Source organism: Sminthopsis crassicaudata, chromosome 1 (genome assembly GCF_048593235.1).
Source record: "Sminthopsis crassicaudata isolate SCR6 chromosome 1, ASM4859323v1, whole genome shotgun sequence".
Lineage (NCBI taxonomy): Eukaryota > Metazoa > Chordata > Mammalia > Dasyuromorphia > Dasyuridae > Sminthopsis > Sminthopsis crassicaudata.
The window spans coordinates 75,937,116-75,965,086 of NC_133617.1; the positions used below are offsets into that span (position 1 = coordinate 75,937,116).

Genomic DNA, 27,971 nt, shown 5'->3' on the forward strand with positions numbered 1-27,971 from the left:
CCTTCCTCCAGTCGCAGCCACCTCCCATTGGCTGTGCTTAGGTGCATGTGGTGGGGAGGCAGTAGCTGCAGCAGCTACCTAGAGGTAAAGCTTGAGGTTGGGGGGCGCCCCCGAGGTTCCCTTGGTCTTCCGTCCCAGATGGGCCCAGATCTCTTAGGTTCTGGGATGAGTAGGAGCACATCTTGTGCCTTGTTGGGGCCTTAGGGGAGGGGGGAGGAGAAAGGGGAAGGGACCCTGCTGAGAACTCCCGGGAAGGGCGGGCGAGGGGTACAGGAAAGAGGGTTACATGATGGCTCCGTGCCCCGGCTTCCTAATGGAGGAGTCTAGGGGAGCTGCACCCCAAGTCCCTTCCAGCATCTGTAAGTTAGGCTCTGCAGAGGGCTGGGGCCCGCCACCCGGAGGCAACAGGTAGAAAGGACTGTCGGTCACGTGTCCCCATTCTCACCCCCCCCCCAGCCGGGATGAGCCGCTTGGAGTCCTCAGCGGAGGTAGCGGAGGTGGCTCGGGAGTTCGTGACCTTTCTGACCCAAACGGCCCGGCCAGACATCCAGGCAGAGGCAGCCCACCACGTCCTGGGCCTGACGGGGTCCGACACCGGCCGGTCTCTGCTGGTGGCGCAGGCGGGGCTCCTGCCGGCACTGGTAAAGCTCATGGACGCCCCTCCTGCGGCGGCCACGGGGGCAGTGGGAGACGCGTGGCGGGCGATGGTGAACCTCTGCGCAGAGCCCAACGTCCAAAACTCTCTGCTGGCCGAGCTGCCCCAGCTCCCCCGGCAGCTGCTGTCCCGCGCGCTAGCCCCAAACTGGCCCTGGGCCGGGGAGGCTGCGGCCGCGCTGGCCAATCTGAGCCGGGAGTCAGAGCCCGTCCGGGAGCTGCTGACGAAGAGCCTGGAGCCCAGCAGTGACAAGGCAAGCCAGGAGCCCAGCCTGGCCCTTCTCGTGACTGCCTTGACCACACCGGGCTATAACCCCCACTCCCCGCTCCACTACCTGGCCTCCCTGCTCTCCAACCTCAGCCACCTGCCACGGGTCCGAGCCTTCTTGCTGGAGCCTAACAGGTAGGGGAGAGGAGGGTCTGGGAGCTCGTGGGGGGGTTGGGCCCCCGTGGCCACTGCCAGGATGCAGGTTTAGGCTTCGGGTCAGCGCAGTCAGTTTAGTAAACGTTTGTGAGATCCTGCGTGGGGAGGTTGGGAATTCCTGGGAGGGAGCTCAATGGTCCGTGTTCCCTCCTCCTAGGCGCCTGATCCAGCGCCTCCTGCCTCTCATTCACTGGGCGGACTCCGCTGTTCCGAGGATGGGGGTGGTGGGCACGCTGAGGAACTGCTGCTTTGAGCACGGTGAGTGCTTTGAGGGATTCAGGGAGGAAGGGGAGGGGGATGGGGGGTGGCGGGTCCCTCACTGAATCCCCATTCCTCTAGGTTCCCATGAGTGGCTCCTGGGTCCCCAAGTGGAGCTGCTTACCTTCCTGCTGCTGCCGTTGGCTGGCCCAGAGGAACTCTCTGAAGAGGAGATGGATCGTGAGCTGGGCTGGTGGGCCCAGGGGACGGGGAAGGGGGGTTCCAGGGGGCTTTTTGAGAGCCCTGAGGGTCCTACAATGTTAGAACAATATCGAATAGCCCCCACAGAGGTTTGAAGCAGGTAGGCGGCACAATGGATAGACTCTGGGTTTGGGTTCAAATTCCGCCTCACTGGGACAAGTCCCCTAACCTGTTTGTGTCAGTTTGCTCATCTGTAAAATGGAGACAGCATCTGCCTCACAGGGTTGTTAAGGAGATCAAATGATGTGCTCAGCACAGTGTGTGTCACATAGCAGCCAGTTAATAAATGCTTGTTACCATGGTCTTCTACCTCCCTCCTATGTCCTAAAAGAGAGGAACTAAGACGGAGAGAGGATAAGGGACTGGAACCTAGGTCTTCTAGCTACTAGCCAGGGCCTTTGGGTCCTTGACACAAGAAACTTGGGATATATCCAGGAAGTCAGAACCATGGTCTCCCCAGGATTGCCAATGGACCTGCAGTACCTGCCCCCAGACAAGGAGCGTGAGCCAGAGGCTGAAATCCGAAAGATGCTCATTGAGGCCATTATGTTGGTGAGTGAGATAAGTCCTGGGGGCTCAGGGATCTGCTTGTACCCTTCCTCCTTTTCCTGCCTGGGACAGCCAGCTCCCCTGATCTTCCCTGTCTCCCTGTAGCTCACAGCCACAGCTCCTGGACGGAAACTAGTGAAGGGTCAAGGGGCTTATCTGGTGCTTAGGGAGCTGCATAGCTGGGAACCTGATCCTGATGTCCGGCTGGCCTGTGAGAAACTCATTCAGGTAAGTGGGAGGGACAGGGATGGTCCAAGAGTGTTTCCTTACTTTCCCTTACTCTGTGCCCTCACTTCAGTAAGGTTTGTGTTCCACTCCATGGCTGATGCTTTCTCCCTTCCACATTCTGTAATTAGCTCTGAACCCCTTAGAGCAATCAGTCAATAAGTATTAGGCTCCTCCTATGTGTTTGGCACTGTGCTAAGTTCGAAGTGTTCAGCAATTAGAATGAAAGGATCCTTGTTTACAAGGTGCTTATAAGTCCAATAGAAAAGACAACAAAGTCACAAATAAATATAAAATGAATATCCATATATGCAAAGTTAAAGATAGTTTTGGAAGAAGGCCACTAGTAGTTCTGGGAATCAAAAAAGGCTTTAAGCTGTAATTTGACAGAAGGGAGGAGTTCTTTCCAATTGTGGGGAAGACAGCCAGTGAAAAAGCACTTTGGAAGATAGAATGGAGGGGCAAAGATGGGATCAAAGAGTATGAGAGGGAATCTCCAATGAAAGTAGAAAGATGGATTGGGACCAGGGTATGAAGAGTTTCAAAAGCTACATAGAGGTCCTAAAAGTAATAGGAGCTACTGAGGCTCATTGAGTAGGAGAGTGACATGATCAGTTCTATACTTAAGGGAAATGACTTTGGCAACTATTTGTAGGATATACTGGAGTGGTAAGAGATTGGAAACCAGGAGACTAAATAGGAGGCTGTCGCAATAATCAGGGAGACTTGATGAGAGTTTGTGAATGGAGAAAGGGGAGGTGATATAAACAGTGTAAAAGTAGAAATGGCAAAATTTAGCATCTCAGTCAATGTGTAAGGTGAATAAGAATGAGGGGGAGCAGCTAAGTGGTGCAGTGGATAGAGTACTGGCCATGATGTCAGTAGGGCCTGAGTTCAAATCAGACCTCAAGTACTAGTCACTGTGTGATCCTGACCAAGTCACTTAACCATGATTGCTGTGACCAAAAAAAAAAATCACAAAGAGTCAAGGAGACTAACCTTGGAGACTAGAAAGATGGTGGTGCCTTTTAGAGAAATAATAGTGAAGACTGAAGGGAGGAAAGATAATGGATTCAGTTTGGGGCATGTCTCAGTTCAGAGAGATGAGGCTGGCTATGGAGGTAGAAGTGCTGGATTTGTACATCTGTGAGTCATCTTCCTAGAGATGAAGCATTTGGGAGCTCCTCACGTTCCCAAGGGAGCAAGAGTAGAGAGGACGAACTCGGGGAATGTTCGCAGTTAGGGGTCATGAGAAGGAAAGGCCAAACAGGAAAGTAATATAGTAATGTCATGAAAACACAGGGAGGAGCGTGTTCAGGAGAGCATGATCAGCAGTATCAGATGCAGCAGAGGTCAAGATGGGGGATAGGGATAGAGGAAGAGGAAGAGATGATCAGATTTGCCAATGAAGAGGTTGTGGGTAACTTTAAAAGAGAGCAGTGTCACTTGGGTGATAAGCTTGAAAGCCAGATTGCAAAGTTTTGAGTGAAATGAGAGGGGAAGCAACTGTAGACAGCTTTTTCTAAGCTAGTTGACAAAAGGAGAGACATGTGACAGTAATCTGATAGGGTCCAGTGAAGTAAACAAGAGGTGAAGATTGCAGCTCAGAGAAGAGAATGGGGAATTGTGGGAAGAGGTTTGGAATAACAGTGAGAAGATAGGGAATCAATGAGGAATAAAAATACTGCCTTGCTACAACATGGGCCCAGCCGAGTTTGGATAACATGAATTTATAACGTATCTTGTCAGCATCATTGTGTGACTTCTCTAGTTCTATTCAGTGGAGGTTGATAGGGAATAATATAGGACTGAGGTGGCAAGAGATGAGCAGTGATAGGATGTGGGGGGGCCCTGTGCCCCTCCTATGCCAGCCTCTGAGCTACCAGCCTGTACCAGGGCTGCCTCTTCAGATTATCTGATCCCAAGCCCTCTCCCATAAGCAGTCTCTCTGCTCTGTGACACTCCTTTGAATGCTAAAAGACAGCCTTAATGTCTAGGCCTTTTCCCTTGCCCTTTGCCTCCATGTTGCTGAATCTTCTCTCATGGGCTGCAGAAAACCCCCGAATCCTATAGCTTGGTGGAACTCATGATTCCCCCTTCCCTGTGCCTGGGCAGGTGCTGATTGGGGATGAACCAGAGGCAGGCATGGAGAACCTGCTAGAAGTGAGTGTCCCCCCAGATGTAGAGCAGAAGTTGCAGCAGCTGGACCAGCAGGAGCAGCAACAGCTTCAGCAGGAACGAGAAGAGGCCAATCAGCCCTAGAGCAGGCCCCATGGCCTGGCATCTTGCTGATGGGGCCCTGGACCCCTATCCATGCCTTTTTGCCCTCTAACCAGAGGGCTTTTGTGACTGGTAGCCCCCCTTGGAGGTTGTGCCCAGGCTACTGGGCTCAAGGAACCAGCCTTCTTTTCTTTCAGTCTTTCTGTGGGTGGGCGAAGCCTGGACCCCATCAGAGTCTGTACTTCCTCTGCCTCCCACTTTAGCTTGTTAAGAATTTGCCCCAGGCTAGGGGTGAGGAGTGGACACTGGGGTGCTGGATGTGTCCCCAGAAAGGCTGTGGGCCAGGCTTGTCTCCAGGCCCCCCCTTCCCTTGGAGAGTTCTGGAATTTGTGTTTCTTCCTTCTCACTGAGCCTAACATCTCCTGTTGGGGCCAAGTGGGGTCAAGTTTCTGTGACATGCCTCCAACATCGGAAGACAGCTGTCATTGTCTTCCTCCTCCCCACCTGGTTTCTTTCACCACTTCCTATTGTCATGATCTCCAAACCTTTCACTATTCTGCAGGACCTCCTCTTCACAGGTCTCAGTGCATTAATGTCCTTTGTAAAATGTGGTGCTCAAATCCAAACACCAAAGGGATCAAAGTAGAGCAGTGGACAAGAGGGCCATCACCTCCCTAATCCGGGACGCTGTGCCTTTATCAAAACAGCATTCTATGTCATACTATTGCTTTATATTCCCAAATCTTTTTACACACACAGTTGACTTAGATCCATTCCTCTTCTTCCTCCCTCCTCCCTCCTCTGTGTGGTTGATTTTGAGCCCGAAACTAGGAGTTTACATTTATTCCTATTAAATGTCATGTTGATTCAGTTCATTCAGTTGATTCAGCCACATCATCATCATCATCATCATCATCATCATCATCATCATCATCATCATCATCTCTAAGTCGGATCGACATTGCTTCTATGACTTCATCTAGATCATTGGTTAAAAATGTAGAACATCATAAGACCGAGAACACAAGTTTTCCCACAGTGACCACAATCCTATTTGTCACTGATCTTGGTCTGAATGCTCTACTGATTTCAATCTCCCTACCTATACTATTGTCTACCTCGGATTTGTCCACAAAGATAGTGTGAGTTTGCAAACAAATTTTCCTGGCACCTAGGCATAATTCAGGAGGTCCCAGAAGTTTTCATGCAGTCCTAAAATTAGTACATGCAGGCTTAAGCTTGAAACTGCATGAAGATTTTTGGGATCCCCTGTACTATGTCTTATCTTCTCCTGACTTAACAGTCTAGTAATCCATTTCCATGAAAATGGAAATGAGGTTAGTCCTATATAACCTTTTCTGGATGAACCCACACTAGTTCTTAATACTTGTTACCTTTCTCTGAAGTACCTACAAAAGGAGCTTCTATTAGTATAACAGAAAATCACTTCTGAGAACTTTGTAGAGGGTTTCGTGAGAGGGAGGGCTGTTGTGGTTTGAGGTGGTCTGGGTGATCGTTGGTGTTCATTTCTACTTTTCTCTCATTTTCTGAGGAGGTTGCATGTGAATGGGGCCTATGTCTGATTAGAGGCTTCCCTAGGTTAGAGGGAGACTGCCTTTCCCTTCCTTGTCAGCATATCCCCAATTCCTGGTCCAGGTCCCCCCATCCTTCCCCCAGAGACATCTCCAGCAGCTCTGACAGAATAAATACTTTATCTGGCCCCTGTCCCCACTCCCCTTACCCAATCCAACCCCTTCCCATCCCTCAGTTGACCAGGCGGTGCAGCGGGGCTTTCCGAATCACAGACATAGAGTAGAGGGACAGAATCTGCCGGGAAGCGCTGGGCCCAGCTAGGCTGCCCCCTGAAGGGCTCTGGGGCCCTATTCCTGCCCATGATGGCAAGCTCCCAGTCTTGTGGAAATTAGGCTTCAGGCTGGCCAGTATGCTGGGCCGACCTATTGATGGAGGGCGAGTGGGTGGGGATGCAGGACCTGGACCCAAAGGCTGTGCCAGCTGGGGAGATGGCAGCTGGAGGAGGGAACTGGGAGGCCGGAGCAGGGTCGTTGCCGACAGCTCGCTCGTTGGGGCCTGCTCAGGGCTGGCCTCGGGGGGCCCCTCAAGCATCCTTATGGTTGCAGGGATCAGGGCTCCTGCTTCCTGGTCCTGTGGTTCAGATCCCTCCAATTCTTCTATAACATAGAGTGGGAGTGAAGAGGTCCCTGGGTGATAGGGCCAGGATTCAGGAAAGGAGGGGCTGAGGAAAGAAGGATTTGGCTTCTGGGAGGGGGATCCCCAGGAGAAGCTCCACAGATCATCTCAGAAGCTTCTGGCTTGGAGGGGAAGAAGGGTTCTGCCATGGGAGGAGGGAGGTTTAGCTCTGGGCTCAGGGTGTGAGGGTATGGGAGAAGTTACCTGATGCCAGCTCACCCGTCAGGGCTTTCTCCTCAGGCCCTGGCGTAGCACTGAGCACATTGTGGAACAGGGCATGGGAAGCAGGTAGCATCCAACAGTGGGAAGCCACCTGCTGCAGGCCCAGCCGGGCTCTCGGCCGCAGCTGAAGCAGACCCTGGATCAGGTCCTGGCACTCTGGGTGGGGATGAGGAGGAAATGTTGGGAAGGGGGCACACCTTGGGCAGGACTGGCTCACTTTCTCCCCGGCCTCCCTACCCCCAACGCCACCTTCATCTCTGTGACCAGTCTTGGAGTTGAGACTCCCCACACATTGCTGTGCAGCTCCCTGCCTCCAACCTGGGTGGGCAAAAAAGGGAGACCCGCAGAGCTAAAAGGGATGTGAGAGCTTTCTCTAATCCAATCCAATCCAGTTATTGTACTGAGGAGGAAAAGGTCTGGTAAAGTGTCTTGCCCCAAGTCACGTTACCAGGGGGTAGAGGCAGGATCTGAACCAGATTCTCTAACTCTGACCCATTAAAACCAAATTACCTTGGGACAGGCTGGGCCGGAAGGCCAGACTCTGGCGCATGAGGTGCAGCATTTTGTGGGGTTGTCTCTCCTTGAAGGGCAGCTTCCCTGTCACCATGGCGTAAAGGATCACGCCACTGCACAAGGGACAGACCTGTCATCACCATTGTCCCAAGCCCCCTATTTTTACAAAGAACTTTCCTCAAAACAACCCTGTGAGATGGGTAGTCCGAGCAGTTATTACCCCTATTTACAGAGGGGAAGAGTGAAACTGGGTAAAACCTGGGGGAGCTAATGCTAAGGGGCACAGACCCAGCTGGTGAGCCACAGGGCCTCCATCTCCAGGCCCACTTAGTCCTGTACAAAGGGTTTTCCTCAAGCTATTTTACCAAGGTGCTGAGGTCAGTCACTTGCCCAAGGTCACACCATTAGGGTCAGAGCCAAGATCTGATCCCAGAGTCCTGAGTGGGCCAGAGGAGGAGCTCTGAGGATCACTCTGGGCCTGAATCTGGGGTCCCTCTCAGCCCCTCAGTCCTCGCTGTGGGCTCCTCCAGGCCCTCTGTGGTGAGCCCTTGCCCCTTACACTGTTGCCACTAAGTTCCTTGTCATGTTTGTGTAGTTCCCCTGGAGCTCCCTCTCTAATGATTCCTCCAGGGCTCCCAGTCCTTCCTGTGTGGGGCGCCCCGCCCCCTGCCTCCTCCCCTAGAGATCCCTGAATGTTCAGGGCTCTCCTCTGGGCCCCCACGGCCTGCTCACTCACAGACTCCACAGGTCAGCCTGTTCCCCATTATACTTCTTGCTCATGAGGATCTCAGGGGCTGTGTAGGCCACAGAGCCACAGAACGTGCTCAGCAGAGAATTCTTCACTGCGGTCCGATTGGCAAAGCCAAAATCTGAGAGGGCGCAGAGGAGGGTTTGGTGAGGATTGGGTGCAGAAGAGGGGCTGCTTCAAGGGGAGATATCTTCCTTGACCTTCAGTATTTGTCAGAGGTCCTTCACTTCAGAATTTATTTTTAAATTCACACAGTACAGAAGAAACTATATTAAAGTCGTTTTCAAACTATTTCAGAAGTCCCGTTCATGAGCCCCAGGTCTGAGCTAAGGGTAAGCTCCAAAAACATCAGTGACATATTAATAAATGCCATTACTAATCATTAATGATACTTGGAGACATGAGAATTTTAATTTCTATAAGAGACATCTTCACAAAACTTAACCTGGATGGGACCTCCCAGGCCATCTTAGCTCAGCCCTCTCTCTGAAAGACAATTCCCTCTCCAACAACTGATCATCCAGCCTTTGCTTGAAGACATTCAGGAGGGAGCAACTTCCAGAGGCTGCCCATTCCACTTTGGTCAGTTTGTGCTTTATTTTGGGACAAAATCCAAAGAGGAAAAGATAACTCCAAAGGGACGAGGGGAGAGATTCTGGCACACTAATAGAAGAGCTTGGGTGGAAAGAGGGGCTTCAAGTCTTTTGAAAAGGCTGGGACAGAGGGAGGGTCTTACCAGTCAGCTTCACAAACCCTCGATCATCCAGCAGGATGTTCTCACACTTTAAATCCCTATCGAGAGAGAGAGGAAAGTTAATATCAGGAGGTAGGTCTGGCTGGGAGTCAGAGGCCAGGGTAATCATGGGGGGTAATCATCTTCTTGAGTTCAAATCCAGCCTCAGACACTTATTGGCTGTGGGACTCTGGGCAAGTCAATAATGTTTGCCTCAGTTTACTCATCTGTAAAATGAGCTGCAGAAGGAAAAGGCAAACCCCTCCGGTATCTTTGCCAAGGAAACCCCAAATGGGGTCACAAAGTGTTGGATGTGACAGAACAACAACGAAGAGTGGCGTTGGGGCTAAGCTTCAGAGGTCAGGACCTTCTACTTCTGTGTCCTGGTCTATCCTTTGACTTCCTCTCTGGGGACTTGGCCCTACCAATTAGTCCCTCTTGTTCATCTTCCATCTTCCCCTGAAGAATGTCTTCCTTTATATTTTGCCAGTTGTAATCCTCCCAAGGCACAGTTCTAACCATAACCCTGCTGCCCCCAAACCTTCATTCCCTCACCTCATTGAGCAGCTGACCTCTGGATTGTTGTGAGGATCACAGTACCCCGTGACTAGCAGGCGTGTGCTGGCTGCTCTACAGTTATCTCATTTGATCTTCACAACAACCCTGGGAGGCAGGTGCTATTATTATCCCCATTTTACAGATGAGAAAATTGAGGCAATCTGAGATTAAGTGACTTGCCATATATAGCTATTAAATGTGAAAGGCCAAATTCGAATCCCCCCTCCCCATTTAAAGTTTTGCTCTTACTGGCCTTTTTATGTCACGAGCCTTGTCTTCTGCTCTGCGTCCCGCCAGAAGAGGGATAACCTCCCATCAGACTTTGTCCAGGCCCATCTCAGATGCCGGCTCTTCCTCCCCCTCCCATCTCACCCACCCACACAAGTTCGTGCTCCTGGAGCCTTTATGGAGGGAGGACCCCCAGCCCAGGACGTTGTAAGCTCCTAGACCACAGAGAGGACTTCGTTTTCATCTTCACAGTTCCCAGCACCTGACAGAGTGCCTGGCCCACAGATAAGCTTTTAAACGCTTGGGAGTACAAGATTGTGGCAGTCTGGGATTAAGGTAAAAACTGACTCTGGGCCAAGGACAACCATGGTGACTTCTCCTGTGGCCGGGAGAGAAGCCAGGCCCGGGACAGAGTCTCAGGGCAGAGTGGGGCCAATGTCTGGGCCCTGCTCTCACCGGTGAACAATGCCCACGTTGTGGCAGTGGGCCACAGCACTGACAAGCTGTCGGAAGAGCCTTCTGGCCTCTTCTTCCTCCAACCCAGGGCAGCAGCGCCGGTCCGACGTGGCATTGATGTGCTCCAGCAAGTCTCCGCGTGATGCGAGCTCCAGAACAAGGTAGGAGCGCTGGCTGTTCCGGTACGTCTCATAAAGCTGAATCTGGTCCCCAGGGGACAGCCACCCTCAGGCCTCAACAGGGTGTGCTTCGGGGAGGCAGGGCAGGGCAGAGAGATGGAGAGGGGCTACCCCAATCCCAAGTGTTAGAGGAACTGGGGGTGGGTCAGGGAGAGGAGGAGGCTGAGCAGGGTACTTTAGGGGCTCTAGTGGGGAGGGGGCTTCACAAGGGCTGGACCCCTACAAGATGGGAAACCAGTGGAAAAGGGATCATAGTCCCTCCTCCTTCCCTCCCGGTCCCATCCCTAGCTCACCACATTCAGGTGCTTGTAGGTGGCATTGAGGGAGTAGATCTCTCGGGGAAGGAACTTCCTCGAGTACTCTAAGGGGGCTTCAGCTGTAGATATTATCTTAATGGCTACCTGTGGGGGGAGGGAAATGGAATAAAGGAAAAAGCATAGAAGAGGCCCCTAGGATCTTGGGACAGGGTCTGCCCTGCCATGCTGAGATCAGCAAGCTCTCGGGGAAGGACATTCCTAGAGTCCTCAGTCCTTATTGCTGCGCCTGGCCCATACTAAGAGTTCACTGACTAACTGACCGATAATGGGGGAGACAAGGCCTGCCCTTATGGAACAGTGTAACTTCTGTGCCCTTCCTAGTTTGCTTTCAGGAGCTGCCTGGAACAGTAGAACCCCCTTTCCTTCAGACAATCTTCAGATGTTTGAAGGTGGCTGTCGTGACTTCTAAGTCTTCTCTTTCCCCTATTAAACATTACCCAAGTCATAGGATTTAGAGGCAAAAGGAACTTTAGAGATTGAAATTCATCATTTTACAGATCAAGGAAAATTTAGACTCCTGGAGAGGGGCATTTTGGCAGGGGGTGGGGGGGAGTTGCTCAAAGAGACACAAAAACAGTTACAAAGATGGAATTTGAACGTGGTCCTTATTACTGAGTCCAGCCTTCTTTCCACTATAGCCTGATGCATTCTCCTCCCAGGCAAGTGAGCGATGCAGCTGGATACAGAGCTGGACCTGGAGTTAGTGTTTAAGTGTTTAAGTCCATCCTCAAATACTTATTAAGTGCCTCATCAGTGAAATTGGGAAATAGCATTTCCCCTCTCAGAGGTATCATGAGGACAAAATGAGATCATATTTGTAAAATGCTTTGTAGACCCTAAAACTTTATATAAATACTAGCTACCGCTTGTTCTAATACTTCCATCAGCAAAGCCCTTCACAGATTTTAAGATACTGACCACTTCTCTCCTAAGCCCTCCTGTCACTGTAGCTCCTGTGGCTAATCCACATACGCCATAGTGACCAGTTGCCCCATGGTGGCCAGGTTGGTCACTCAGTTCTGAACTCTCTCTTTGTATAGTGAAGTTTTCAGTCAGACATGATGCCTCAGACAGCGCCTGACAGCGCGGTGAGACTCACCTACCTTCCTTAAGAGACTTAGTTTCACTTCTAAATACTCTGTTATCACCACCTGTTAACCCGGCTCTGGGGATCTGGATCCCGAGTAAGATAATGGTTAAATGGACTTGAGTAGAACATAGGGGAGGTAGCTGGGTGGCCCAGTGGAGAGAGCGCCAGTTCTGGAGCCAAGGAAACTCCTTTTTCTGGAGTCAGATCCTGCCCCAGACGCTCACAAGCTTGTGATTCTGGGCCAGTCACTTCACTCTGTTTGCCTCAGTTTCTTTGTCTATAAAACGAGCTGAAGAAGGAAATGGCCACTCCAGCATCTTTGCCAAAAAAACCCCAGCTGGGGTCACTGAGAGACGGGCTCAACTGAAACGACTGAGGAACAAGAAGAACGTAGGGACATTCTTACTGCCTTTCAATGTCTGAAGGTCTGTTCCCCAGAAGAGGGATTAATGGGTCTAAGGAAGATTGAAGTGCGCGAAATGAACGGGTGAAAATTGCAGAGAGGCAGACCAGCTAGACAGAAGTGCTGAGACTGTGGACCTGCTCAGGATGGACGGTGGGCCTATGAGGTCCCTCCCTGTTCTGTAGGTTATAGGATGAAACCCTGGCTGGGGGTTTGGGGGGGGCAGGTGGGGCCGCCTCCTCTCCCCCCATCCCTCCATTCTGTATCACTCTACTCTGTCCCCAGGCACTCACCATAGTGTGGCGCTTGGCTCTCAGGTCAGAGGACAGCTTGTAGTTCTGGCGCATCCTCTCATGAGTGGCGTAGCCCAGGTAGACTTTGGAGAAAGCTCCTGAACCGATCTTCTTGGAGGAGAGCAGATAGCCATTGTCTCGGCACTCCCGCACCTGATCCATGAAGGCGCGCCGGTTTGAGTCTCTTTTGCTGCTGCTCTTCATGATGTGGCTGGAGATCCAGGGGAGGTGGGGCAGCTGGCAAGCTCACCTGGTCGTAGAGAGAAACAGGGGGCTGGGCAGCTCAACCTCCTCTAGAGAGCCGGGGTCAGGGCCAGCGCTTGTGCAGGAGATCGGGGTGAGGGCAGGGCAGGTGTCCCAAAAGGAGGCGCCACCCCAGATTCTCCACTCTGCTCAGGAGCAAGGACTAGGCATTTGCAAGGACTGAGTTCTCTTGTTGGGCAGGACGTGCTACTGCGGCTTTGGACTAGGTATGGGAGTGATTCTAGAATAGAAGCTCACTTGGTAGTTCTGGAACCTGGACCTGCATTGTCCTTTCCAGGCTGCTGTCCTCCGCTCCCGTCCCTGCCACACGAGATGGTCCCGAAGCTGTTCTCTCCCTGCCGGGAAGTTGCTCTCAGGAGTGACCCAGCTACCCGGAGTCAGAGCCTCAGACTTGGAAGGGGGCCCAATCCATGCTTAGCAGGGACCTCTGAGAAGTGGCTACCCTGGCTGCCTCTGCTTGAAGACCTTCAGGGATGAGGAGCCCATCCCCTTGGAGGCTAGCTCTAATGACCAAGAAGCTTCTGCTTTTATGGAGTCTCTCTGCAACTTTCCCTCTTCTCTCTTTCAATCAGTCAATCAAAAAACACTTATTAAGCACCTACTGTGTGCCAATCACAAGGCTAACCCTGGGAATAAAAAGGCAAAAGTGAAACAATCCTTCCCCTCAAGGAGGCTCTAAGTATGCAGCATATATTTGGAGCTGGAAGGAATCTTAGAAAGCACAGAGTCACCCCTCATTTTACAGATGAGGAAACTGAGGCATGGAGAGGTTAAGTGACTTGCCCTGAGCCACACAGCTAATAAAGGTTCAAAGTGGGATTTAAATTCAAGTCTTCCTGACTCCAGATAAAATATTGCCACTCCTTGTATATTATGCATATACTTCAGATATGAATTATTACTTCTTATATATATTTTGTATATGCCTTAGTATATGCAAAATACAAGACATCTCAAAGTATATAAGGCACATTTAATTATATGTAGAATAAATATGAAGAGAACAAAAAAGGAGAGGGCTGAAAGAACTGCATTGGCAATTGCGGGGATCAGGAAAGACTGTATTGAAGATGATATCAATCTATTCCCTTTTTCATATGAAAACAATTACTGTGCACCTTTCCTCCCCAAAGTCTTGTGTTTCCTTCTCTAGACTAAACCTACAGAGTTCCTCAGAATTAGGATTAAGGTTAGAAACATAGTTTCCAGTTGCCTTATCTTCTGGTCACCTTTTGGACACAATCCAGTTTGTCATAAGATCACTGGTATAGATCTTGAAGGGAACATGGAAACCACCTTGTCAAGTAGTTATGGACAAAGCAACCAATGGTCAGAGACAATGCCCAAAGATAAATAAACTATAAGTAACATCTTGGATTTGAACATAGGTCTTCTGATTCTGAAGTAGAACCTTAGTGTTACTCTGATTTGCAATTAAATTTAATATTTGCTATATTATTTCCATATGATTTTGGATGCTTTGGGTTTCTTTGGAAACTGTTTCATATTTTTTGACCATTCATCTATTGGGAAAATATATCACCTTTACCAGAGCCCTTCCTTCCTTCCTTCCTTCCTTCTTCCCTCCCTTCCTCTCTCTCCTCCTTCCTTCCTTCCTTCCTTCCTTCCTTCCTTCCTCCTTTCCTTCCTTCCTTCCTCTCTCTCCTCCTTCCTCCCTTCTTTCCTTCCTTCTTCCCTCCCTCCCTCCCTCCCTCCCTCCTTCTCTCTCTCTCTCTCTCTCTCTCTCTCTCTCTCTCTCTCTCTCTCTCTCTCTCTCTCTCTCTCTCTCTCCCTTCCTTCCTTCCTTCCTTCCTTCCTTCCTTCCTTCCTTCCTTCCTTCCTTCCTTCCTTCCTTCCTTCCTTCCTTCCTTCCTTCCTTCCTTCCTTCCTTCTTTCCTTCCTCCCTTCCTCTCTTTTTTTCCTTCCTTTCTGCCTGCCATTCTTCTTTGTTAATGTCTCATTTTAAACATATAGTGCTCAGTGACCTCCAGATATTTTTCACACAAACCATTAACTACTATCTACACCTCCCTGACTTATATAGTTGATTTTTTTTTTTTTTGAACTGAAGAAAAGGCCTCTAAGGAATCATCAAATCACTGTCTATCAGAATTGGAAAGAAGCCAACCAACCAATCCAGTATTTATCTTTAGGCCACAACTAAGAATATTTTCACCTAGAGCAATAACAATGTTTGCAGGGGTGAGGGGAGGGGAAGGAAATACAAATTGTGTATGATCCCACAATAAGTGGCTGAGATTTAACTTAAGATCTCTGACCCTAGATGGATCTTGTCCATATAGTTTATTTTATCACATTTTTTCCTTTTACAGTTGTGGAAATTGTTTCAGAGAGGTCCAGGTCCCATAACTAATAGGAGAATATAGTGATTTTCAAGTATTTGAAGGGCTGTATCAGATGGAGAAAGGATCTGGCTTTTTCTGATGGAACCTAGAGAATAGAACCTGAAGCCTACCTTTCCCATTGGGCTGATCTCTTCACTGTCACTCATGCTCTCACAACCTAGAACGTTCTCTTCTCTCCTTTAATTCTCTCCACTATTCCACCTTCTGCTGTGGGAACCTGGGTTCCTCATTTGTGAGAATTCTCTATGAATTCCGACCATACTGCTAGGTGCACATAGTCTTTCTGTGGGTATTACCTCCCTTTTTTCTTCTACCTCTGGAAACTGTAATCAAATCAAAACTGCCATTCCTGGAAATGATGTGTTTATCAATCAGTTTTCTGGCACTATCTATCCCACTGACTTTCCAAATCATATCACCCTCCCTGGCCTGGCCTGGCAATGTGTTGTCTTCCATAATTAGAAGCAAAGCTCCTTGAGGTCTTTTTTTTTTTTTTCATTCTAATTAATTTTGAAGCACTGCAGAACTACAATCCCTGCAGGCCCTCAAGAAGCTTATGCTCTGATGGGAGAAGACTGCCTAAAAAAGGAAATGGAAAAGAGGCTGGGAGGAGAAGGAAGTACCCATGTAGGATCATGGTAGAGAAAGTCCAGAGGAGAATGGACACATGGCTGACCTGGGCACTTTCCTTAAAATGGAGATTCTTAGAGGAAAGAACCAAAGAGAAAGAATTTATTTCAAGTGTGAGAAGTCCAGGGGGAGACAGAATGAACTTACAGAATGAGGAGGCTGCTGTGGCATGGTAGGGATATTCTGCAGGGTCAAGAATGGAGCCCAGAGAGGATACATTATTTGACCAAAAATTTTGATTGGAAATTTTTGGCCACAGAGGTATTCTTTTAGAAGGAAATTGATAGGCACACATACTAGTACACAAAATTCTTGAAAATGGTTGAATCCAAGTTGATACTTCTGATGATCTTAGCATTCCTGATATTCCTATCATGGCACAATGTAAAGGAATAAGATATAGCCATTGCTCTTGGGATTGGTGATCTACGTAGTAGACGATTATATTGCTCTCTTATGAGAGAGTTTATACTGTTCCAGATAGAACAGCCCTTGAAACAAAGAACTGGAGCTCCTACTCTGACTCTGTCTGCTTGTCTCTACCATTTCCCTAAGCCCAGGGAAAATAATAATTCAGAAAAAGACAATGAAGATTCTTCAAGGCTACAAAATTTTGACAGAAGCACCTGTGCTCAGACAATTGTTTTTATAATTTATTTTCATTTTATAGTGTCATTAACATATTCAATTGTATACTGAGTGGACATATGCTTTGGGACCATACTGAGAAAGGAGATGTGAATCAGGTTGCTGATGTTATGTATTTAAAAAGCAAAATTAATTTAGTTTGGCATGACTTACTCTTTTTTTCTGAGATAATTTGGGGTTAAGTGACTTGTCAGGGTCACACAGCTGATAAATATCTAAAGCCAGATTTGAACCTAGGTCCTCATGACTCCGGGGCTGTGTCATCTATCTGCTCCTACATGACCTGTTTTTTGGAGGGAAGCAATTGGGGTTAAATGACTTGTCCAGGGTCACACGGCCAGGAAGTGTTAAGTGTCTGAAGTCTGATTTGAACTCAGGTCCTCCTTCCTGACTTCAAGGCTGGTGCTCTATCCACTAGGCCATCTAGCTGCCCCCATGACCTATTCTTAAAAAAAAAAACAAAAAACAAACAAAAAAAAACCTTCATGGACAAAAGTGGCAATATCTTATTTTCTTTGCCAATTGATTTCTTTATACAAAAGTATATTTTTTGTCCTTGGGCCTTCACAGCTGTTTCTCACACCCTGAATCAGATTTAACCTTTCCTTGTTATTAAAAAAAACAAAACAAAATAAAACAAAAAAATCCCTAATAGACAGCATCTATATATATCCACAATATTCTGTCCTGGTCATCTCCCACTTCTTCATTGGGAGAGAAGGAATATATCTTTATTTCTTCTGCAGGGTTTTTCTATTGCTTAGTGTATATTTTTCTCTCTGTGTCAGGGCATGGCTTTAATGAACATGTTAGCTCTCGGTGATGAACACTTTCCCATGCGAAGCAACCTCATGTGATAGGGAGGCCATGTGGCTCCTCTTGCCCAGGGTCCACATGCAGCCAGTCCAAATCATATTAAAATTAATGGGGAAATGATGAAGGAAACAAGTAGAAGATGTGATAGAATATAGATAATGTCATCATAGTGCCCACAGGGATCCCTGGTTTATTGTTTATTAGACATTTTAGTCATGTCTAACACCTTGTGCCCCATTTGGGGTTTTCCTGGCAAAGATGCTCAACGGTTTTGCCATTTCCTTCTCCAGTTCATTCTATAGATGAGGGACTGAGGCAACAGGGTGGAGGGACTTGCCTAGGGTCACACAGCACTGTCTGTTCAGCTTTGCCCTCAAAGGTTGTCCTCCTGCCTCTCAGGTGCCATCTAGCTGCCATGTGTGGTTCAGTGGTTACCCTTGCTCTTGGAGTTTTACACTGATGGAGTAACCCTTCCGAAAGGCAGGGATTAAATCCAGCAGTTATTATTTACTAGCTGTGTGACCATAGGAAAGAGCAATCTCTTTGGACCTCAGTTTCCTCATTTATCAGAGGAGAATGAGCCCCGTAGATGCTACAGGGTTAAAGAGTGGTTATGAATTACAAAAGGGACATATCTGCAAAGCACTTTGCAAAGTTTATAGCTGTGTATGAAAATCAGTAGTTATGACTCTGCTCTGTTTAGGTTACATTCCACGCTCATTCTTTCCTTGTTTTATTTCTAGCATCTCCTTGGCTGGAAATGACTCGGCTCTTTCCTTCTGACTGAAAATCCTACTGTGACCCAGGTGTAAGCAAGACTTCTCATTGATGAAGAATGATTATTTGGTGTTTCATTCCTGTGTGGGGGCAGAGTTGGTGAGAGCTTGGGAAAGGAGAGATCCTCTTTAAGTTTCCACTTCTAAGAGAAGAGAAGACATGATTCCAGGCTTTCTTCAGGGAGAGATCCCTGGAGGGAGAGAAACAACTCTGACAAGAAGCCAGCAAGTAGAGAATCCGGCATCTCAATCACATTCCTCTGTATCCTTAGCTTACCATGCTAGAGATTTGGGGGAACTTCCCCAAGGGATCTGAGATTTTTTATATTATGCTCAAGTTGTTATCCCACTCCCCATGGAAGAGCTCATTCACTCTATGAACTGTGAGATATATTCTAAACTGCATAATTTCTCTGATTTCTGTTTGGTACCAGTTTGGATAAATGGGTTTATTTGCTCTTTGCTATATTTGAAGGAACTGGAATCAAGCTTTTTTTCCCCCCTCACTTTCATATTGCCTTTCTATCCCAGAGTTCTGGGGAAATCATTTCTAAAATAAAACTTAGGTAGAATGTCCTCTAAAAAAGATTGGTAGGATCTTTTCTAAAAATATATATTCAATGTATAAAGTAGCTATCAAGTATAGGATAATTATTTCCACCATCACAAAAGAAATGCTTAAAATACAAAAGACATGATCATAAGCATTCAAGTAAAAAATTGAAACATAAAGCAATAATCCATTGTCTATATTATTAGTCTCCCTTGTGGATTGCTGAACACATATTTCACTTTGACTTTTGACCTGAACTATCCCTGGATTTCTAGGCCAGCTAGGACATGATATGGCCTGTCTTAGTTCTTTCCACTGCAGCTCCTTCTGGCAGTCATTCTTCTGCAATGAGTTATATAGTGATTTTGCAGGAGATAGCTGGCATGGACTCAGGAGCAAAGAAATATGAATCAATGAAGAGTCAGAAAACATGGTTTTAAATACTTGTTCTCTCATTTACTATCTGTGACCTGGGCAACTCCTATTACCTCCCTGGGTCTTATTTCCTCATCTGTAAAATGGGAGGTTGCCTCTGAGATCTCTTCCACCCCTACTTCTGTGGTCCTATGACCTCTCAAGACTCATGAGTTAAACCCAGAGCCTCAGGATCCAGTTCTTAGGATTGCTGCTCCGTCACCTGAGTTTAGGGAAAGAAACACAAAAGCAGAAGAGGCAGCCAGGAACGTTAGGTGCAGGCTCAGGCTCACCTAGACCAGTGCTGGGGAAGAAAGGAGGAATCAGAATTCTCTCACACCATCTCAGCTGGAAATCTTAGTTAGAGCTGGCAGAAGCCCAAAGTGACCTCATCAAAAGAGAGGGAAAACAGAGATGGATATTTTCTCCTCCATTCATTTTAAAGCCTGCCAAGTGGGCAACTCTCCCATAATCATCCAGTACTTCCCTTTGACACAGTCTAGTCCAGAAACCAAGGGAGCAAGCAGGCTGTTTTGTCACTTTTACCCTCTAGCAATGGGCTTGAGCCCCATCCCCCACAGAGCCAGAGTCCATGTCGACATCTTTAGGGTATATAAGTATACTATATAAGTATCATCCACAATTTTAGAAGTAATCACTCATATCATTTAGTGGTCAAAAGTGGATTCATGGAAAGCAAAGGAAAGTAGAGGAAAGAGAGGAGAAAGCAAAGAAGAGAGAGGCTAGCAGAGGGGAGGAGGGGAGGGAGAAGGTTCTGATGATCTGGACACAGAAAATTAATATAACCCACCCCCAGTCTTCCCCTTCATATGAGATGCATGGTTCAAACGGGAGAAATGAAATTCAAAAAGAGGAAGAGACTTACTCATGATCGCCCAGCCTTCTCTCTGTGGGCCCTGGAATTCAGACCTCCATCACCTGACCCCAATCCAAGCACGCTCTCTTCTGCCTCTTCAAAGAATCCCAGAATTTGAGAGTTGGAAGAGATCTCTGCACAAAAGGAAACCCCGCTGTAACAATACTGAGATGACCATTCAGCCTCTGCTTGAAGGACCTTCGGGAGCGGGGTGGGAGGGCAGCCCTTTCCATTTGGGGCAGCTACCATGGTCAGGAAGTCTTTTTTGACAGCACGAATAAAGGTGCCTCTTTGCAGCTTCACTGATGCCTGGTTCCGCTCTCTGGATGACATTCTTTCAAATTTCAAAGCTGTCTCCTATCCCTTTTGAGTCTCTTTACTTTCGGGCTTCCTTCAACTAGCCCTCCCACTATTACCTAAAGGTACTTCACCATCCTGATTGTCCTTTTGTTGGACACTATCCAATTGGTCAATGTTCTGATTTTTTTTTTTTAATTATCAAGCATTTCTTTTCTTTACCTTCTATTTCTCTCCCTTACTACTGGAAAAAAAGGGAGGATTAAAACCTGTGTAACAAATATGTATTTATTATAAAAGGGAAAAGAAATTCACAGGTTATGTCCAAAAACGGAGATCTCAGAATGCATATTGATACCATCACTTCGTGTCAAATGAACAAAATATTCTAGATGAGATATGGCAAGAATAGAGTTCCATGGGTCTGCAAGTTCTCTATTTTTAGAAATGTCTCCCTAAAGTGGCCAAGATTGCATTAAAATTTCTGACTGCCACATCATACTGCTGATTCATGATGAGCTTGGAGTTTACTTAACTCCTCAGCTCTTCCTCAGAACAATGTCTAACTATACATCCCCCATCTTAATAGGTATGAAAGTCATTTTTTGTATCTAAGACTTTAATTTTACTTCTTCAATTTTAATTGCTTCACTTTATTTGCAGAAAATTTTCCAATTTTATGCAATCAAAAGTGGCCATTTTATCTCGTTCTTCTGATGTTGCCTGTCTCTTGTTGGTTAAAAATGTCACTTCTTAGTTGCAATTGGTGGTTACTTTCCTGCCCCTTACTTTATGATCTGGCATTTTATATTAGAATCATGTATATATCTGGAGCTTATTATGGTGTACTGTATGACCCTAATGTATACTAACCTGTTGTCCAGTTTTCCCAGTGGTTTTTGTTAGATAATAAATACATACAATGAGTAGATCATCATGCTGACTATGGATTCAAGAGGGCTTCTGGGGTACAAAATGCTTGGAGTTGAGAGTTGCCTTTTGCTATACATTTATCCTACATATGTGATTCACTACTAATGAGCTTACTCTTCTCATAGAATTGTATTTGTGGAAGAGTGTTTATGGTAACTTTTGAACGTTTTATACAAAATGTTCTTAATATAATTTTTTGCTAAAACCTTGTTTACTGACTCAATGTTAACCAGAAGTATAGGTGGGGACTCCTGAGTAATCTATTATAAGTCTACTCCCTTAAAAGTTACCTCTAGAATCCAGAGTAGAAGAAGCAATCTGCCTTTTGGGGACCCCAAGTCATGAGTGCAATTTCAAGATAGGAGAGAATGCCCTTAAGGGGTGAATTTCTGGGGGGTCCTGGTGGTGATGATCATGGTTGGTTGCTTCTACTGTAACTCAAATCAGTAGGAACAATACAAAGAAAGGAAGTGGCAGAGCTGAAATCATACCCGGAGTCACAGTGTGAACTGAGATTAGGCAGGGAAACCTCATTTCCCCGATTTCATGGTTTTCAGAACTGGAACTGGATCCCAGATCCTATAACTATATTCTCTTTCTATAATCTGTAGGTGGTAAGGTGGTTTTGGAGATATGGCCAATCAGAGCCCCCAAAGATTTTCATTACATTTTTTAATATATTAATAAATTGAAAAGCCAATGAACATCATTTACCTGAGTCTTAACAAAGTGATGGTTGACCAATAGAGAATGAAAAATTTTCCATGATTAAGGGGAGGCTAAAGCCAAATTTTTTATATACTTAACACTCACAGCATTATTTTACTTTTAATGTCCTAGGATAATTCAGAATTTGGGTTAATGAAGAATTCTTTTCTTCCTCCCAGATCTACTGAAACCAGTGTGTTGGCAGGCTTGTTTGGCCAGCACATGTTCTTAGAGTTAATTGTTTGCTCTTGATGGGCAAAATTATGAACTATACTTCCCTTTTTAATAATGGCAAAGTGATATTCTTTCTGTAGGCTTACTGGAAGTTTCTATTCTATGGAAGTCTTTCAAATGTCTTTTGAGATAACCAACAAATGTACACAAAGGCCAGGCCTGTATCACATGCAGATGTGTCACAAAACTTAAAAATAGAAAATTGCTCTCAAGGTGTTTACATTTTTCAGAGTGGTGAGCCCATGGAGCAAGCATATGTTGCAGCCACATGCTCTGGCCTCTTGTGAAAGAGCATATGCAAGTAGAGGCTCTACTTGGTCCCCATAATGGGATGATGAGTGGGAAGAACCAACTTCTCAATAATCTTTAAAATGAGAGAACAATGTCTCCCCCTTTCTCTCACTTCTTTTCTTTGGAGTATGCTCCCTGGGGCTTGGGCAGGGAATTTTCACCAGATTTCAGTGCAAGGATCAGGGCAAGGAATCTCTCTTTCTCCTTCTCCCAGCAGCAATGATGACTCTCTGCACATGGCAGCAAGAAGTATGATGGCCTAGAAGCTCTTGAGAGTCATCTCAATTCCCTGGCTGTCTCTTGTTTCTTTTCACTAGCACAGATAGTAAACCTATCTATCTTGTTGCTTCAAACATCTGGATCAGAGACTAAATATCTCTTTAACTTGGAGAGTAGTTGCAATTTTGTTCATGTGGCAGTTCAAAGTGACAGCTGAAAAAATGGTTTGAATCAAAGCAGAAGAATCACAATAGCATTTCTAAAAAGCTGTGAGGTTTACAAGGGCTTGGCATATGTTAACTCATTTGATCCTCATAGCAATTCTGCTAGGCTGGTGCCATTTTAAAAATGAGGAAACTGGGGCATTTGAAAAGATGAGAATTGTCCTGGGGATGCCTTTATTTACTCTTTTTTTTCTTTTTTTCCTTGCCCCGGGTCACACAGCTAGGAAGTGTTAAGTGTCTGAGACCAAATTTGAACTTGGGTCCTCCTGAATTCAGAGCTGGTGCTCCATCCTCTGCGCCACCTAGCTGCCACCTAGCTGCCCCCTTTATTTACTTTATTCACTCTTCCACTTAGCTACCCACAGGGATCCACAAAGAATTTGTTCTGTTCATGGCTTTCCCTATGGACTCACATAGAATTTGTTCTGTTCATGGCTTTCCCTATGGACTCACATAGAATTTGTTCTGTGCATGGCTTTCCCTATGGACTCAAGGAAAGTGTGGAGAGAGACAATTAAAAGTGTTAGCTTAAGAAAAGTAAAAAACAGAGAGAGGAAAGACATGAAGAGGGTTTTTGTTGTTTTTTGAGGAAGCTGTTATCAATTTTATGAAGAGGATTTAAAGCTTTATTTAGTATTTTAAGAGACAATGAGTGAAAAAGACAAGTGAAAAGGAGTCAATTATTGCTATCTTAAGGTATGGGGAATGACTTTGGTCATGGTCAAAATATTCCAAATTGATTAGAAACAAATGTATGTGTCCACAAAATCTTTTTTTTTTTTTTTTTTTTGCCAACTTTTATTTTGTTAAGAGTTATTCATCTTTGAAAGAGAAGCAGTAAAGTTTTCATTTGTTATTTTGGGTGTTTTTTTTAAATTTCACTTAATTTTGATTAATTTGTATTGTTTATAATTAGATGTATATTTTTAGTTTTGAAATTGTACTTTTAGGGGCAATATAGTTTGCCTGTTCATGTGTCCTTATATAATGATTTCTTTTCTTTTTGAATGATAGTATAATTGGATCTGCAGTTTAATTTTCCTGGTACAAAATACATTTTATTTCCATTTCTTTAAAAAAAAATGTATATGTCTATGTAATCAGTATAGGGCATCCTAAAAGTCATAGTGAATTTATTAAAATTTTAAAAGTTCACTAAGACTTTTGGAATATCTTGTGTGTACCTATACATATATGTGTGTGTGTGTGTGTCTATTATTGTTCTCATTTGTTAAATCATACATATCTAATAATAATAGCAAACATTTATGTAGTGCTGTAAGGTATAGTGTGTAAGGTTTGCAGAGAACTTTACAACTATCTCCTTTTCTCTTCATAACCACTTTGGGAGAAAGGCGTTATTATGATTCCCATTTTACAGATGAAGAAACTGAGGAAGACAGAGGTTAAGTGCCTTGCTCAAAATCCCTCAGCCACAAAGTGTCTGAGTTTGGGTTGGACTACTTAGATGTATAAAGGTTTGAGGGACCCCTGGGAGGCCAGATTCAGAACATGAGTATCATGCTCAGATACTGCCAAAATACATAGAGAGGTTTGAAGAACCCAAGGGCAGATAAAGTCTTGCTCTGGAGTATCCACCATCTTTGAGAGTGGAAGATGAGATAATGATCTCGAGAGTTTCTATGAGCAACATGGGTATTAAATATTCCTTTTGTGATAAAAGAAATGAACATTTGTAGTAGATCTGATAGCTTCTATTTTTTATTGATTTACTTTTCTAAGAGACTGATCTCTACAATATTCATTCATAAGGACTATTATCCCATTTATTGATAGCCTAGACTTGTGACAAACCTAAATTTTGTTTTAAGAGATTTTCCTCAGAGTTTACTCTGGAATGAGGGCATAAGACGACAGATGTACCAGTAAAAGGCCTGAAATCACCTCTGGGGCCGAGTCCAGTCTTTGTGGATCTAAAACATGGGTCTCTTGTAGAAGAGGGATGCCCCTGGGCCGCGGGTTACACATTATACTGGAGCTATAGAACACACAAATATATAGGGAGAGATAAAATGCTGTAGAAAACTTGGGGAAGGTACATTTTCAGCATAAAGTATACAACAATCAGTCAAGTACTTGGCTGTTGTTATTGTCCTTCATTCTTGAAGACAACCATGAAATCAGGAAGGTGATGGTACAACATGCAAGTGGATTGGATTTAAGTGACAGGGCTGTGCAAAGTCACCAGTGCCACTTTTTCCTCTGGAGCCATCTGGATCTAGTGGCAAGATACAGATCGGGAGGGCGAGAGATGGCTCCGCAGTATTGGCTAAGCCTTTAAGGAACATGTTAATCTCTGTGCTGGCCTCTGTGTACATTCCAGGAGGGAAGTAGTATGTCCAGTTTGGCTGGAATAGAGAGTGTGATGAAAAGTAATGTTTAATAAAGCTAGAAGAGAGACTGAAGTCATACTCTGAAAAACCATAACTGCCAGTTTTAGGAAGAAAAGGAAGTTTGTGTTTCATTTTTTTTTCCAACAATAAGGAATCACTGAACTAGCCCGATATTGCGAGTGGAGAGAGAGAGAATGGGTATGGGAAGAACTGTAAGCAAAATGAAGGAAAAGACTTTGTCACCAAGTTGATGTAACAAAAAGAAGTCCAGACAGGGAACTTGGATGTTAGGGACCAGTAAGAACATAGATGAAAACTCTGATATATAAAGCACAACTTGTCTCCCATTACTCTCATTACCATAGTATATATTCTAGTCAAACTGGCTTTCTTGTTATTCCTCAAACAACCAATAAATCCACAAGCATTAAGTTCCTCATATATGCAAGGCATGGTAGTCACGGCATACAAAGTGTAAGTACAAAGAACAAAACAATCTCTACTCAAAGAATTGACTTTCTAATGGAAAAGATGGGTGCCTGTAAGTGCATGTATGTATGCAGCACAAATATATAGTGAATTTCGCAGAGTAGTTAATTGCCAGGTAATTAGGGAGGGAGGGCATTGGTGGTTGGGGACATTAGAAAAGGCTTCCTGTAGGAGACGGTGCTAGGGTTGCATCTTAGAGGATGACAAAGGGGCAGTGAGAAAGACGAGGCTGCGTCCCGGGCATGAGATCCAGCCAGGACACACAGGAGCCTGGGCTCTAGATTGGCTGGGGAGGAGGCCGCCATGATCTTCTGCAGGAAGCCCAACGGTTTGCTTTCCCACTTTGCCTCCTGGGTACTTGTTGACTTTTTTTGTATTCCCGGTGTTAAGGGCACAGGGCCTGGAACACAATAGGCACCTGAGATGTTAAGTCTAACGCTCAGGATCGGGAAGAGAGGATGAGATCCCAACGAAAAAGTGCCCGCCCTGGAGTCCGGCAGACCCGAATCCAAATGTACTCTGAGACACTTAGCTGTGTGACTCTGCCTCTGACAGTTTCTTCATCTGTGAACTGGGGACATGATAGTCTTACCTCCCGGGTCAGTTATGAAGGTCAAACGAGATTATTGTGAAGCACTTAGGCACGTGGTAAACTCTGCCCAAACGTTTGCAACCATTTTTATTATCACTGAATGGCCAAGCTTGGAGGGGGGGATGGGAACCTGGATGGGGTTTACGGGGAGGGTCCTCAGAAGTGTAAATCTGGAGGAAAGCGGAGCGCGGGGGCTGTCTGAGGAGGGGAGGGGGAGGATGGAGCGAGAGTTTGGGGGAGGGTCACACACTCTAGACCCGGGGGTGTGGGGCGGAGCTAGCAAAGACGAGGGGCAGCCAGGGCAGCACCGTGGGCGGGGACTACGGGGCGGGGCACCATCCCGTGGGGAAAGGGAAGGGAGGAAGGGCGTCCCGGCCCACCTCCCCGCGGGTTAGTTTGGGTTTCCTTGCGGCCCCTCCCCCCCGGCTCACCTTTGCCAAGCGCGCGCGCAACGTCCCACTTCTCCCACACCTTCCCCCTCCCCCCCGTCGGCCCAACTGTCAGGTGTGGAAGATCACGTGGCGGGCAGGCTTAGTTGGTTGGGAAGCCCGAGGGGCTGCTGAGGAGGAAGCCCAGAGGGCTCGTAAGCTAGAGTGCGCGTGCACGCGAGCGCGTTGGGGCCTCCCTGGAGAGGGGTTGGAGAAAATCGGGGCCGTGGCGGGAAAGGCCAATCAGGAAGCGCAGCGCAGTGGGGGCGGAGGCCGCGCGTCCGCTTTGGCTCCTGGGATTGGCCGGTAGGAGATGGGGGTGGAGCCTCTGCTCTCTCGGAACGGGGCGTGGGGCGCGGGCGCGCGGGCCGGCAGCGTGACGCGCGCGCCTAGGATTACCCCTTGCAGCAGAGCTCGGGCCGGCAGTGGCTGCGGTGGCTCGGGGGGAACCTCCGGAGGCGGCTGCGGCGGCTGAGGTAACTAACCGGCGCGGGCCAAGGGAGGCGGAGGGTACGTCGTGGCCCTTCTCAGGGGCCTGGGGTTTGTGGGCGGCTTCGCTCTCGGGGCTTCCGGGTGGGGGACCGTGGAGCCGGGCCCGCCCATCCCTGGCTGCAGCTCCGGGGAGACCGAGGCAGCGCCGCTTCTGGAGCGGCCTCTTCCGCCAAGGTCATGGAGCGGCGGCTCTTGGTCCCCGGCTTTCCTCTCCCCGGTCTCTTTTCCCCATCCCTACGGCCCCGATCCTCCCCCACCCTCCCTGTGCAAGTATTCACCCCCGGGGAAGGGAAATCCCCGTCCCCTTCCCTTCTGCGCGGCCCCCGGACTCCGGCTCATTCCCGGAGCCTGTTCCCTGTCGAAGCCGTCGTCCGCGCCCTCCTCCGGAGACCCCCAGGGTGGACCCTACGTCCCCGCCCCATCTTGTGTCTCTCAGCAGCGCGCCTCGCCCCTCCCTTGCAGGAATCTTCCCTCCCATCAGATGAAGGCTAGGACCCCCCCCCCCCTATTTCCCAAAGGAAGGTACTTGCACCTTGCACTCCCCCTCCCTTCCCCGCAGCCGCTCCGTGCCCTGGCGCCCCCCGCTGCTTCCTGCGTCGGTACTTTCACCTTCAGCTTTACCTTTGCTGCTCCTATGTGCGCTCCGCTCGTGCGGCCTTCTTACAACCGAGTCTGCCACGCTCAGGAACATAGAAGTAAATCCGCTTGTGAGCTCAGAGTCAAACGAGTTAGCTCACATGTGCAAAGTGCTTGGGAAACTAAAGCCTATATAAATGTCAGTTATTATCCCCGGCACAAGATGATTATTGGTGGTTCCTTGACGTTAGGCACTGCCCTCCCAGTCTAGGTGGGATGTTGCAACTTTGTCTTAGGAGGAGGCGTGGCGG

General features: G+C 47.1%; 3 protein-coding genes across 13 annotated transcripts in view; 2 read left to right on the forward strand and 1 right to left on the reverse strand.

Moving 5' to 3' along the window:
- HGH1 (HGH1 homolog) lies at positions 1-5,401 on the forward strand. 2 transcript variants are annotated; one of them, XM_074262938.1, is made up of 7 exons: positions 1-84; positions 457-1,057; positions 1,236-1,336; positions 1,418-1,516; positions 1,998-2,089; positions 2,192-2,314; positions 4,427-5,401. In XM_074262938.1, exons 2-7 carry the CDS (start codon positions 462-464, stop codon positions 4,571-4,573), a joined length of 1,158 nt encoding a protein of 385 aa, XP_074119039.1. In that variant the 5' UTR covers positions 1-84; positions 457-461; the 3' UTR covers positions 4,574-5,401. The 2 variants fall into 2 exon arrangements, with proteins under 2 accessions (XP_074119039.1, XP_074119031.1); XM_074262930.1 differs by lacking the exon at positions 1-84 and adding an exon at positions 269-359.
- Positions 5,360-27,837, reverse strand: LOC141539727 (testis-specific serine/threonine-protein kinase 5-like). Of its 7 annotated transcripts, none has more exons than XM_074262898.1 (10): positions 27,706-27,837; positions 19,833-19,957; positions 12,480-12,729; positions 10,670-10,777; positions 10,198-10,400; positions 8,959-9,014; positions 8,211-8,343; positions 7,472-7,587; positions 6,944-7,117; positions 5,360-5,510 (listed from the first exon to the last, which is right to left on the reverse strand). In XM_074262898.1, the coding sequence occupies exons 3-10, from the start codon at positions 12,681-12,683 to the stop codon at positions 5,404-5,406; spliced, it is 1,101 nt and encodes a 366-aa protein (XP_074118999.1). In that variant the 5' UTR covers positions 12,684-12,729; positions 19,833-19,957; positions 27,706-27,837; the 3' UTR covers positions 5,360-5,403. The 7 variants fall into 7 exon arrangements, with proteins under 7 accessions (XP_074118999.1, XP_074119017.1, XP_074119007.1 ...); XM_074262859.1 differs by lacking the exon at positions 5,360-5,510 and adding an exon at positions 6,225-6,720; XM_074262880.1 differs by lacking the exons at positions 5,360-5,510; positions 19,833-19,957; positions 27,706-27,837 and adding exons at positions 6,225-6,720; positions 12,981-13,060.
- The window catches only part of MROH1 (maestro heat like repeat family member 1), a 175,589-nt gene continuing 174,531 nt past the window's right edge, over positions 26,914-27,971 (forward strand). For all 4 annotated transcript variants that reach the window (XM_074262772.1, XM_074262781.1, XM_074262789.1 and 1 more), the window contains exon 1: positions 26,914-27,068. The gene's annotated coding sequence lies outside the window, so the exon portion shown is untranslated. The remainder of the gene's footprint in view (positions 27,069-27,971) is intronic.